Source organism: Schistocerca nitens, chromosome 5, assembly GCF_023898315.1.
Source record: "Schistocerca nitens isolate TAMUIC-IGC-003100 chromosome 5, iqSchNite1.1, whole genome shotgun sequence".
In the NCBI taxonomy this organism is placed as follows: Eukaryota; Metazoa; Arthropoda; class Insecta; order Orthoptera; family Acrididae; genus Schistocerca; species Schistocerca nitens.
Window position 1 is genome coordinate 856341738 of NC_064618.1, and position 14341 is coordinate 856356078.

General features: G+C 37.9%; 1 protein-coding gene across 1 annotated transcript in view; it reads left to right on the forward strand.

Moving 5' to 3' along the window:
- LOC126259277 (probable maleylacetoacetate isomerase 2) overlaps positions 1-14341 on the forward strand; it is a 62700-nt gene that overhangs the window by 1948 nt on the left and 46411 nt on the right. The window contains exon 3 of the mRNA XM_049955919.1: positions 617-765. Within this exon, the coding sequence (XP_049811876.1) occupies positions 617-765 (149 nt within the window). The remainder of the gene's footprint in view (positions 1-616; positions 766-14341) is intronic.

Consider the following 14341-nt stretch of genomic DNA (forward strand, 5'->3'; position numbering starts at 1 on the left):
TGTGCATGACAGTGTGTGGTACCAATATGTTACAAATAGCCATGTGCGAAAATGTGGTTTTTCTGAGGGTTCATATCTTGGTTTCAGTTAATCACAGCGATGAGGGGTCAAGCGTTTCGGATAGTTCATGGGCTAGTGACCATTTGTATACCTATCAGAAAAATGAGCATACTGTAGCTATCCGACAGTACAGGATCAAAATTTAAAAATTACACACTTCCTCCAGGCAAACTTAGCAAATCGGTTGGCTATTTTGCATTGGGTCTTTAAGTACGTTTTGTTAATGGGCAATTCCTGAGAAAACTCCAAAAAATCATGATTTTTGGACACGGAAAGTACCAGTTGTGGAGATGGCCATTTTTATGATTTCTATTCATGGCAGATCATCAAAATTTTTGCCATATCTTCTTAAGGTGAGATTCTCAGTGAACTTGAAACTTCTTTCGAAATCATCAACGTTGACTGAGATCCCAAGGTTCAAAGTTACCACACTTACACATGCAATATCAAGTATGAGCTGTAAATTTAGTTTTATTATATCTTGCATATTATGATACAAAAGTGAACTTGATGTACAGATTGTGAATGTAATATAATTTGTACTTTATCACTGCAGCATTAAATCTGAAAGAAATACCATATGATATTAAACCAGTAAGTCTGATAAAAGCTGGAGGTGAACAACATTGCAATGAATACCGTGAAATAAACCCAATGGAGCAAGTTCCAGCCCTCCATATTGATGGACACACTTTGGTTGAATCTGTAAGTTAACACTTTATGTTTATTTTGTTTGTGAAGCATCTAATACCAATCATTTTATTTATAACAGACTATTTATATGATTAAAATGTTTAAAGGCCATTCTGTATCAAAAAATATAATGACTGTATAATGTAAATGGGTAGATAAAAAAATCTGTCCACCAAGCAGAGGCAGGAGAACACAAACACGCAGAAAGGTTTAACTTTTACAAGCTTTCAGAGCCAGTGGTTCTGACTTCTGGCAGAAGAGTTGAAGGGGAAGGAAGAGGGTTTAAGAAAAAGGGCTGGCTAGGTTTAAGGAAAGGGGGTACAATTCAGAAAACTCCCCAGAGCCCCAGGTCAGGGGAGACGTACCGGATGGGATGAGAAGGAAAGACTGATCGTTGGGGACTGCACCAGGTGAGATTTGAAAACTCGAGAGGTTAAAGGTGCAAGACAGGATAATATGCAAAGCAGAGATTATTAATAAAACATACTGCATGAATTAATAAGCAGGTCCGAAAGTGAAAGATGTAGAAAACAAAAATAATGTGAAGAAAGGAGTAGTTACTGTGAAGAAATGCTGAAAAGGAAGGAATTTAATGTAAATTATGGCCAGGTGAGTGGCGAGAACCGAGGACATGTTGTAGCACTAATTCCCACCTGCGGAGTTCTGAGAAACTGGTGTCTGGGGGAAGAATCCAGATGGCACATGTGGTGATATAAGCACCAAAGACCAGCTACACTTCCATCCTCATTAAACCTACTAACAAACAACAATACTTACATTTTGACAGCTGCCATCCTTTCCATGTCAAACATTCCCTCCCATACAGTCTTAGCATTCGGGGCAAACATATTTGTACAGATGCAGACTCCTTACAGTGATACACCAACACTCTCACATCAGCCTTCACTGGACGTAATTATCCCAACAGGCTAGTTCAAAACCAGTTTTCCTGTGCCATCACAACTGATCCTAGTACTAATGATCCCTCCTAAAATCAAGAGCACACCACTTGTCACCCAGTATTATCCTGGTATTGAATGTATTAATCAGCTACTTCGACAAGGTCGTGGCTTCCTAAAACCATGCCCTCAGGTGAGAGCCATTCTGTCTGAGATTTTGCCCACCACACCTAGAATAACTTTTTGTCGTCCTCCTAATCTCCGCAATATACTTGTCAAATTCTATGCCTCTTCTGCACCCATCTCCCTACCCTATGGCTCCTGCCCCTTTGACCATCCATGATGCAAGACTTGCCCTATGCACCTATACCAGCCCTATAACTGACAAAACATATACTATCAAAGGGAGAGCCACCTGTGAAATGGGTGTCATATACCAGCTGTAATGTAAACACCATTCGACCTTTTACATCGGCATGACTACCGCCCAGTTATCAGCAAGGATGAATGGGCATAGGCAGAGGGTGTGCACCCGCAACACACAATATCGTGTTGCAGAGCGTGCTCTACAACATGACAGGCATGACCTTGGTGCCTGTTTCACAATACGTGCCATCTGGATTCTTCCCCCAGCCATTAGTTTCTCAGAACTCCGCAGGTGGGAATTAGTGCTACAACATGCCCTTGGTTCTCGCCACCCACTTGGCTTTAATTTACATTAGTTCCTTCCATCTTAGCGTTTCTTCACAGTAACTACTCCTTTCTTCGCTTCACATTTTTCTACATCTTTCATTTTCTGACCTGCCTATTTTTCACCACCCCCTCCCACTTCTGTTACATATAATGCACTTAGTTTTTCCATTCTTATTAACTTGTGCACAATGTTTTAATACTAATATCTGTCTTGCATATTAACCCTGTATTCCACCTTTAAGCTCTAAGGTTTTCAAATACTGTCCAGTGCAGTCCCCAACAATCAGTCTTTCCTTCTCATCCTGTCTGGTAAGTATCCCCTAACCCAGGGTTCTGGGTGAGTTATCTGAGCTGTACTCCTTTCTCTAAACTTCTCCAGTCATTTTCCTTCACCCCTCTTCTTTCCCCTTCAACTCTTCTGCCAGTTGCCAGAAGAAGGAACCACTGGCTCCAAAAGCTTGTAGAAGTTAAACTTGTGTGTGTGTGTGTGTGTGTGTGTGTGTGTGTGTCTTCTCCTGCTGCCACTTGATGAGTAGATTTTTTATCTATCCATTATTGTCAATAATTGATTATTTTTATGGTTAAAAATATAGCGAGTATTTTTTAACCATAGCAAACACTACTTTTTGTCAGTGAAATTTTCAGTTGAACATTTTAACTCATAGTTCAGTGATGGAAAATAACAAAGAAGACCCATGTGTTTATATAAAAACAGCACATTGCTGTGGGTGTACATCAAATGGATGCTGCCATATGTAGGGTCATACGCTTAAAACCAGTTGGAGCTAAAGTAATTTTTGTGTGTAAAATATTTGTGACCTTCTGGTGTCATTTTGTTTGTCGAAGCAGGCTATTGAGTGTAGCTCATTGCCTTATGCTTCAAAGTGTGCAGCCTTTGTGGCACCTATCAGTCCTGTTGTGTTGTATTGTTCCTCCAACCATTGTAAACTTAATTCTGCTTAAGGGATCCTAATGATCTATGCTCAACAAAATAATAGCACTCATTGTGACTATTGGCTATCAAGCATTGAATGAAACCCAGAAGATAAGTCCTAATTAGGAAATTTCATGCAAGGTTAATCATAGTAAATACATTCAGGTTGCAAAACAATGTTCTTCTAATGAAAAAAGAAGAGAATACCATTAAACAGGGTGCCGCCTCCTTCACTCATCGAATTACAAAGTAAATAATGGGACTCAGATATTGTCTAAATCATTATCAGTGCACTCCCTTAGCCCAGTTAGAAATCAAATCACTACACCATACCTGGAAAGCAATGGAATGCAGTCAGTTAAGCAGATATCCCTTCACATGCAACTCCCAAAAATCCTATATTTTGTTATGGATTTCTAAATGTTCAAGGGGTGTAGTTCATAAGGTGTCTGAAGAGTTTCTGGAAGTTTGTTAAGATAAAGATTTGTCTAAAGTTCAGAATATTGCACTAGACAGTAAAGGAGTCAAAGAATATAATAACCTTCATTAAGTAATATGCATAGAAATAGTTGTGTAGTAATACTGCTTTTGCGTAAGCATGTTATTAAAAATCTTAATGTTCAACAACTCTTTTAAGATTATTGTCAATACACAAGGTCGGGGAAACATACATTTGCAGATATTTTCAATCCTACCAAAACAGTGCCATCAAAGAATTTCAGGAAGCAAGATAAGTAACAGGTGCTAGCTAAAGTATCTGCCCATCAACACTCATTGACACAAAACTGAATACATTACTATAAATAATTTTGGCATTTTAAACGTGAAATTTCAGATGGTATTGTTGGTTTGTTTTCTACGCTGACGAAACATCCTTCCATCATCATACGTACATAGGGGGTCTATCAGCAACTACTGAGGAGGAAGTATGCAATGTTGAAAGGCAATTAAAGAACAAAAACTCAGCAGGTTTAGATGAAATCCCAATGTGTGCGCTGAAAAAATGAATAAATGGTATCAAAGCTCCACTAATAGAAATCATAAATGAATCCTTCAAAACTGGTTCCTTCCCTAACTATCTGAAGCATGCCAAAATTTTACAAGTTCACAAGAAAGGTGACATAGAAAATGTTGAGAACTACAGACCAATAGCCCTGTTGTCATGCTTTTCCAAAGTGATAGAAACAATAATGAAAAACAGGCTTATGAGCTATCTAAGTAAATTCAACCTCGTCTGCAATGACCAGCATAATTTCAGGCCTGGTAGAGGTACAGAATCTGCAATAGCACAGTTTACAAAAACAATTTTAGAAGCACTAGAGGAGAACAGCTATGTAACTGGCCTTTTCCTAGACCTGTCTAAGGCATTTGATACAGTTGACCACCAGAAGCTGTTACATAAGTTAGAGGCACTAGAAATAAGGGGAGTGGTTCTCAAATGGTTTCGTTCATATGTAGAAAACAGAGGACAGTCAGTAGAGATCACACATGTCTCCAGTGGATCAAAGTACATTGAGAAACATATATCTGATCCACAATATATCAATATTGGGGTCCCTCAAGGAAGTGTACTGGGCCCAGTATTGTTTCTGGTGTATATAAATGATTTCCCACAACATATCAGCCATGGAGAGAAGATATTGTTTGGTGATGACAGAAACATAGTAATCACAAGTAAGACACCAGCACAATGCTGGAAAATTCTACTGAAGTGCTGAGGGATGTTCACAAATGGTCTCAGGAAAACAAAGTAACTCTCAACATAAAGAAAACAAATAAAATATGCTTTAGAATGAACAGAAAACAGAGTTCCTTAAATTTTAAACTAGGTAACATCTCCATAGATAATGTACCTACAACAAAATTCTTAGGGTTGCACATTGACAGCCAAATGAAGTGGAATGAAAATGCTATGAAACTCTCGAAAAAGATATCCACAACATGTTATGCACTTAGAGTCCTTTTATCGGCATGCAGTAATGAATGTTTGAGAACCGTATACTTTAGTTATGTTCATTCAGTAATCAGGTATGGTATTATTTTCTGCAGGAACAGTGCTCAGAATTTACAAAGAGTATTTAAAATGCAAAAGAGAGCAGTAAGAATTATAACGAAAATCAGTAAACAGGCCCACTGCAGAGAACTTTTCAAAATGTTAGAAGTTCTAACTGTTCCTTGTGAATTTATATTCCAAACCATAGTGTACATCAAGAAAAATGTAGAAAATTATAGCAGTTTTCATAACAGTAGTACAAGAACAAGTCACTGTCTTCACCTAGACATGAAGAATAAACATAAGACTCAAAATAGTTTCTTGTATGAAGGTGTAAAACTGTGTAATAAACTGCCGCAGAAAGTAAAAGAAACAGATAACATTTACCACTTTAGGAAAAATCTTAAATTGTTTCTGCAGGAACACTGCTTTTACACTATAAGTGAATTCCTTAGTACAAAATGATTGTAAATAACTTGTGTTTCACAATATTTAACCACATGTAACATTTTGATAAGGAGCGAAAATGATTGTAAACAACTTATATGTCACAATGTTTAACTACATGTGACAGAAAACTGTATAAATATATGAATGTACACAAACTGACAACATCCATACATTTTAAAATGTCCGCGGATGGCTATGTAAATAAATAAACCTTCAGTGCATACATGAAACTCTTCTCCATGATTCATGGACTGGACTGTGCATTGCTGTGTCTATAAGTAAAAAAGTCATCCCAATATTCTTCATAGAAACAGTCAGTTTCGAATAATATTGTGCCACCTTACACTAGTTCATGTGAGACCCAGCCAAATGCGAAATTAACAGTGCTTAGATTTAGCTAAAGGGCTCAATCTCGCATACAATGAGGTAGTTCATGAAGTGGCTTCAACCAACTTTCTGTTCAAAATATTTGCATATTGTGTTCCTGCATATTCTCCTAATATTATCTCTTTACATATTTATGTTGAATTAATAGCATGGTACAAAGTTTCAGTGACTCTATACGTATTGGCCTTTGATGATACGAGCTGCAGGAAATAACAACAGTGTGACATAATTCATCACTGATATAAGTTGTCTCAAATGTCTTGTGAATTATTTTGCATTTTTGTTTTATGTTGATTGTTCTTTTGTGTTAACTGATGTAACACATTGAAGAGTTCCCAGAAATACTAATTTTTTTTTCTTTAACTGAAATATTTTGTAACTAGTCTGGCCCAAAACAATTGACACACTTTTTACTATAAATTTATTTATTGTCTTTGGATCATGCTGTTATAAAATTTTAAATCAGTCCTTCTATATACATTTCCTTTCTGCTTCATCTCAAACTGTGGTAAGTCAGTTTTCAACACTGTAAAATAAATAAACTTTCTTAAAACCATAAGATCACTTAGTTCTCTTTTCTTGTACTACTTCTTCTTCTTCTTCTTCTTCTCCTCCTGTTTCTTTCGATTAGTCTTGAACTGCAATTTATTACTCTGTATTGCAATTTTACAATAAAAACATGGGCTGTCTTGATAATATGTCTGTTCTGCTATCATGTTCATTTGCTATTGGTTAAAAGTTGCCTTGTCTGGCACTGTGAATGACCACCTTAAATCAAAAAGACGATACCACTTGTCATGATTTGCTTTAGCTTTACATGAAATAGTAAGAAATACATTTGTGTCAATATACTGAATCATAAATATCACAAATGCATTTAAATATGAGTAAAGGACAGCACTGTCACCAACACAAATTTGTGGCACTGGAGTTTCTTGTCACTTTTAATGAAAGTCAGTAACTTTTGGATCTGCCCTGAACGCTTCTACAGTTGACTAATATTATGTTTCCATTTTCTTTTTGTGATCTGCAATGATGTTTATTTCACTTCATAACAACTACAGGTGACCCGTACATGGCTCCTACTTGTAGCACGTGTAACTGCATGGTTAGTATAAGGAAAATGATTCTCTAACATAAAACATCCTCATCTGCATGCCACACATGAATAATAGTTTGCGAAATGTCGTGCATGCCTGATTGTTTATGGGTACCCACAGTTCTTCACCAGACGAAGCAAGTTAAGAAATCTGCACCCAAGGCCTTCATAAAGTTAGCAGAACCTCTTGTGTAAGCCTTGAACTGTGCTCCAAACCAGATTGCCAGAGCACTGGGGATGATGCTACAAATAGTGAGCTGTGCTTTTATCCCTGTGGTAGGGATAAGGAGCCTTAACACCCTTAATCTGTCACTGAAAATAGTTGAGGATGGGCTTTGAACCCAGACAGTAAGCACCATGGAAGCTGATATGAGCCACAGCTTGCAGCTTGTTGCACCCAGTATGTTCAGTAGATGTCAGCAAAGCCACCTCCGCATCTCAGATGCATACAGGTTCCACACTTGACTTCTTTCCCGATCTAGTTGATATTCCTCAAGCAGCTTCATCATCTACCTAACATGGGAGCTCCCAAGTCAAGAACACACATATAACCTTTTCCTAGAGATCTACATCCTCACCACAGTCCACTATTCACCCACAGTTGGGGCCAGCCATGGCAGCATCAGCATTCACAAGAAATTCACGGTGCTACATCTGATGCCCAAGAGACCCATGGAAACGACCTAAGACAATCAGCTGGAGCCAGTGCAACTTTTAGCTGTTCATGAATGTTGGACAATGACCCCTGTACTCATACACAGAAAGCATAGTCCTAGACATGTTTAGTTGGTAATTAAATCTAATTATCATCATTTGAGTTTGGGTTCATTCACATCATTGTCTGGTACCAGAATTTTCACAAATGTTACTGCTGAAACTTATATACAGTTCATTAGTTAACAAACCGAAGATGATATTCTGCTCTTAGAGATCAAGTAGTTCTATTTTTGTCTTACAGCCTCACAACGCAACTTCCAAAAGAACTTCCTTTCAGTCTTTACTCCTAAGAATTTAAAATTCAGTACAATAATGGAAATTCCTGGGTGGGGCATTATGTAAAATAAGGGAAAGGCAACCACTCACCTATAGTGGATCCGTGTTGGAGCACAAAACACATAACAGAAAATTGTATTCAAACTTTCAAGCACTAGCTGTTTTTCTAGATATAGTACACACATTCATACATGCAAGTACCCATGGCCACCAGAGTGTGCATTTGGGTGTCTATGTAGTAGTGTGTGTGAATGAGTGTACTGTTGCTAGAAAAGGAGCTAGTGCTCGAAAGCTAGTGTGAATGCTGTTTTCTGTTATATGTTTCGCTGATCCATGCATCAATCTCCTGTAGGTGAGTGGTTGCCTTTCCTTATTTTACAGATTTAAAATTTAGTTTAATTGATAAATCAGTCATTACATATGACTGAAAAAGCACTTTGGTCTATAGGTGTATGTGAGAATTTTATTTTGTTTTGCTATGACTCATCTTCATTTTCTGAACAGCAAATACCACTTATTTTTATGCTTTGCTCACATTGACATAAAAACTGTTATTCAAATGCTTAATCATAAGATCCATACCCAAACCCTCTGCACTATTTTATTATTAAAATCAAATCATTAACATATATCAGGTAATGGAAAGAGCAAGTGAAGAACATAACAGCTTTTCCCCATGAATTCCACACAAACACTAAGCAAAATAATGCAAAGCTAAAGACAGCAGAGCTGTCACGTTCAGTAGACATGTTGTCCAAAACAATTTGCTTTTCCATTATTGTGGAATTGGCTAATGCTCCATTTTTTATGACACTATTGTTTGACAACCACATAACTGATAGAACTTTTTGGTGTAAACATATATTGTGTTGTGCCTGTCCACAATGTTTGCTTTGCTATCCTATTGGTAGGACTGTTCAAAGGAACCCAGTTTCCAGGTGATCTATCGTACAAGGGCATGTTAAAAAGTAATGCCTCCAAATTTGTTATGTGAAAACTTTTGAGGATATAGTGTACTTATAAATGGTGGAAAAATCCAAATTTTTTATTACTTTATTAAATTCTGTAGTCTTTCCTGATTACATTGATACATACATTATAGGGTTTCAAATGGAAAAATTACCTACCAGGTGTACAACTTCGCTTCCGCCATTTGCCAGTAGGTGGTGACAACAGTAAGTAGCGGTCGAAAGAAACAGATCGCACACGTCAGGCAGTTACCTTGGACCTTGGTCAACGTAACCTCATTCAAACATTAGTTGATTTGTGTCTGCATTATAAAGTTGTTCGTGATTGAAAATGTCAGTTTACGAGCCTAATTCTTGTCATTTGTGGGAGGTCTTACTGTTTTGTTTCAATATGAAGAAAACAGTGGCTGAGTCTCATCAAATGCTCTCAAGTACGTATGGTAAGGATGCTATGAATGAAAGAAGGTGTCATGAGTGGTTTCAATGCTTCAAGAACGGTGATTTTTAACGTTGTAGACCGGCATAGTAGTGGAAGAGAGAATGTTTTCGAAGATGCAGAATTGGAGACATTGCTGAGTGAAGACTCATGTCAAACTTGAGAAGAATTGACACAATTAGTGGGTGTGACACAGCAAGCCATTTCAAAACGTCTCGAGGCTATGGGCATGATTCAGAAAGATGGAACTTGGGTCCTGTGTGAGCTGAAACCAAGAGATGTTGAACAGTGTTTATGTGTTTGTGAACAGTTGCTTCAGAGGCAAAAACGGAAGGGATTTCTGCATCGCATTGTGACTGGGGACGAAAAATGGGTTCATTATGATAACCCTAAATGCAAAAAATCATGGGGATATCCCAGCAGTGCTTCTTAGTCAGCGGCCAAGCCGAATATACGCGGCTCGAAGATCATGCTCTGCATTTGGTGGGACCAGCTCGGCATTGTGTACTAAGAGGTGTTAAAACCAAGTGAAACAATCACAGGTGCTCATTATCAAATGCAATTAATGCATTTGAGCAGAGCATTAAAAGACAAATGGCTGCAATACAGCGAGAGGCACGGTAAAGTGATTTTTCAGCATGACAATGCTGGACCCCCACGTTGCAAAACAGGTCAAAACATGCTTGGAAACATTAAAATGGGAAGTCCTACCCCTCCCGCTGTATTCTCCAGACATTGCTCCCTCTGACTATTACCTGTTTAGATTAATGGCACGTGGCCTGGCTGATCAACACTTCCGATCTCATGAAGAAGTCACAAATTGGATCGATTCGTAGATCGCTTCAAAAGATGAACAATTTTTTAGACACAGGATTCGTACACTGCCCAAAACATGGGAGAAAGTAGTGGCCAGCGATGGAAAGTACTTTGAATGATACATGTGTAATCAATTTGTTTCATTGAAGCCTCAAATGTTGGGGAAAAAAACGGCGGAAGCAAACCTCTACACCTTGTATATATACCAAATTTTAAAGTTATGGTCATGTATGTTGCCATGCCCCCTTTGTGTTACAGAAACCAGTATTATTTCGAGAAGAACTGTGAACTTTCTGTTTCCAGTGATTATATGATGAAACATTGTATATGTTGGTAACAGTACAGGTTTCTAGTGTCTGTAAATGATCATCTTTGCTAGTACTTAATTTTGTTTCGCTGAACCAGTTTGTTCATGTGTTACTGAATGTTTTGTTGCCCAAATGCTACATATATTTATGGAAGTACATATCCTGTAGTGTGTAATAAATACAAACTATGCCATGCATCAAGAAATTCAATAAAAGGAAATTTCGTGGTAACCAGTTCACAAACAACTCAAGCCACACTGTTGAAAGTAACCTATGTATCAGTTCTTCAAGGAAGAAACTCTCATGTGCCATGCCTCCTGGTGATTCAGATTTTTGCTTTAACAGTGACTCTGTTTGTAGTGGATTTGTTGTTGTTGATGTGGGCATCTTATCTTCTTTGATAAAGGAAGTGGCGAAATGTAAACAATGTGGTGGTGTAGGCTGTTTGGAATAACTAAACAACAAAGTAGCAGGAAGGGTTAAGTGTCAAAATTAGTTGTTCTGTGTAGATCCTGCAATAAATCTACCTCGAAAATGACTTCGAACATTGTGCATAATTCATCCGATGTGAATTTGAAGTTAGTGTATGCAATGCATACAATAGGAAAAGGAAAAAAGGCTGCCCAAACGTTTTGTGGTTTGATGGACCTTCCGCCTCCTCCCAGTAGGTTCAACAAGTACATAAAAATACTTTTAGGTGCCTTGATGGTTGTGTTTAATGGATCTATGAAATGTGCAGTAGAAGAAACTGTAAATATTAGTGGAACCAGGGACATTGCTGTTGCACTTGATGGGACATGGTGACGTCGATGACATCGTTCTTTGAATGGTGTTGTAAATGCTACTTCTCTGGAGAATGGAAAAGTTGTTGATGTTGAGTGCTTGCCACACCTGCCATGGCAACACTGAAGGACAGATTGAACATCAGTGTTCTAAGATATGATTGTTACAGTGGTGATATGGAGTGTGATGGAGCTCCAAAAATATTTCAGAGGTCAGTTTCCGTTTATAACATCAGATATACGAAGTACCTAGGCGATGGGGACTCTAAAGCTTTCAATAAAATTAATGAGTTTAATGTTTATGATGATACCTTGGTAACAAAACTGGAGTGTTGTGGACATGTGCAAAAGAGGATGGGTGCTAGATTGAGGAAGCTATGAAGAGAAATAAAAGGAAAGTTGCTATCTGATGGAAAATCTATGTCTGGCGAGGCAGATTGACAGAAACTGAAATAGACCTTCTTCAGAGTTATTATGGACTGGCCTTTAGACGAACTGCACCTCTGAATGATAATACAGCAATGAGAAAAGCTGTATGGACCACCTACTTTCATAAGTTGTCCACAGATGACCACCCTGTTCACGGACTTTGCCCTAAAGGAGCAGATTCTGGGTGTGGTTACCAAAAAGCAAAAGAAAGTGGTCAAATATACCTTCATAAGCATTCTCTTCCTGAGCCTGTTATGAATGAAATAAAACCAATTTTTAGAGACCTGAGTGACCTCTGTGTTGCCTAGTAAATGTCTTCATGGGGGCAGTCAGAATACAAATGAAAGTTTCAACTATTCCATATGGGAAAGATTACCCAAGAATGTTTTTGTAGGACTAAATACATTAAAAGTTGGTGTACTAGATGCAGTGATATGTTTCAATGATGGAGTTATTGGAAGGTTGGAAGCCCTGAGAAATTTAGGCATAAAATGTGACTCTAATATGGAAGATCAATTGCGTGCGTGTGACAGACAACGGGTGCATGAAGCTGAAAGATTCGTTCTTCAAGTTACCAAAGAAGCAAGAAGTGCTGAAAGTAATGCCAAGAGGAAGCTTGAAGATGAAGAAATGCTGCAGGATGGAGACTATACTTCAGGAATATTCTGCGACACAGTTTAATAGGACTCGTACCGTCATTCGCAATTTATCGCAAATTGTATTTTTCAGAATTCAGGTGCAAATATTTCCTGAAGTTTATAAAGCATTTCTCTAATTTTTTTTTCTGTAACTTGCAAATAGTCCATACTTATGTAGTAGACCTAAGCTTTATTGCAGGATCAACTAAATTATAGAAAAAATAACATTTTTATTAGGAAAAAATTATAAAAATTAAAATGTAAGATGTGATATTTTTTTATCCTTGTAATATATGTAATAGGTAGAGTTAAATGAATCTAGTACCTCAACCATCATGTCATGCAGATTTGGTAAAAATTTGGTCTCCTTCAAATGTATGATATTGGATTAAATGGTACCCCAATTTGAGGAAGCATTTTGTGGAAAAATGCATCAATTTCTTTGTAATATTTTAATAACCCTAAGCAGATTCAAAAATAGTCAGAATACTTCTAATTTGTTTAGAAAGAGTGTTGAATTACCTGATATCAACAAAAAATGTGCAAAAGATTTACTTTATAAACAGTGTCTGAAAGAAACAGGTGTTGATTTTTACATAATATTGAGCCAGAAAAGTACCCTGTGTCCTTAAGGAGTTTAAAGAAAACAAACATTCTGCATCTTTATTCATCATATCTCAACATAGTCACCCGGGCGACAAACACATTTCTCCCAACAAGAGAGCAGTTTATTGATAACATCACTGTACAATGTTTGACTTAGTTAACGAAACCACTTCACCTCTGGTTACACTGCTTCATCACTTTCAAAGTGAGGTTCTCAAAGGTGTTCTTTAAGTTTTGTAAACAGATGAAAATCAGGTGGGGCCAAGTTGGGACTGTATGTAGGGTGGTCAGTGTCAGTGAACACAAGGAGCCAGATTGTTGCGTCTATCGCACCGCTTGTGTGTGGTTCTGGCATTGTCATACTAAAGGAGAAGATGCTCTGTGTGTGGGCAAAATCTTCGAGTTCATGTTTTCAGTTTTCTGAGGGTCTGCCATGCACCGACATAGATACGTTACACGCTGCCATGTTACACACTGCAATTTGGAGCCCTCTAGTAACAGAGAATTGCAACTACTGTCAGTGCAGTGGGAAAGTCTAACGAATAATATGCATAATGTGGAATGCCTCAAGTGATAATGAAAACAGGATAAAAAACTTTTCACCACTTTTCAGCACACCCTCTGGAGTGGTACAGGTTGTGTTTTGGTATGGTGGGTTCCACTCCATGCATGAGCTGTTCCGTGGCTGATAGGTATGCCAGCTATTACCTTACAAATACTAGACGTCACTTTTTTTTGATGTAATTTGCTGTAGTGGACCTGCTATGCAGTGCCTCTAGACCATGACATGTTCCTTTTGTCAGTGGACATTTACACCTTTCCCAGGGGTTTGTGCTGAAAGAAAGTTCCAATCCATTCTAGCTACTAAAACAACATAGTGGCTTTTATGATAACTCATATGTATTATAAGTGAAAGGTTTCCTCCATACATCTTCATTTACAATTGTGTGTGAAACAGATTTCTCTTAATTTATAGCTCACAACAGATCACATATTGATATACTCACTTGACATGTCAGACTGACTGTGCTCATGTATAACCTTCAATTATTGTGCCACTGACATCATTGTCTGCTCCCTTTGCTCTAAGACTTCAAGACACTGCCAAGCTGCAACGCCAAAGCATAAACAGCCCTCCCCAGCAAGTAGAGGCACTC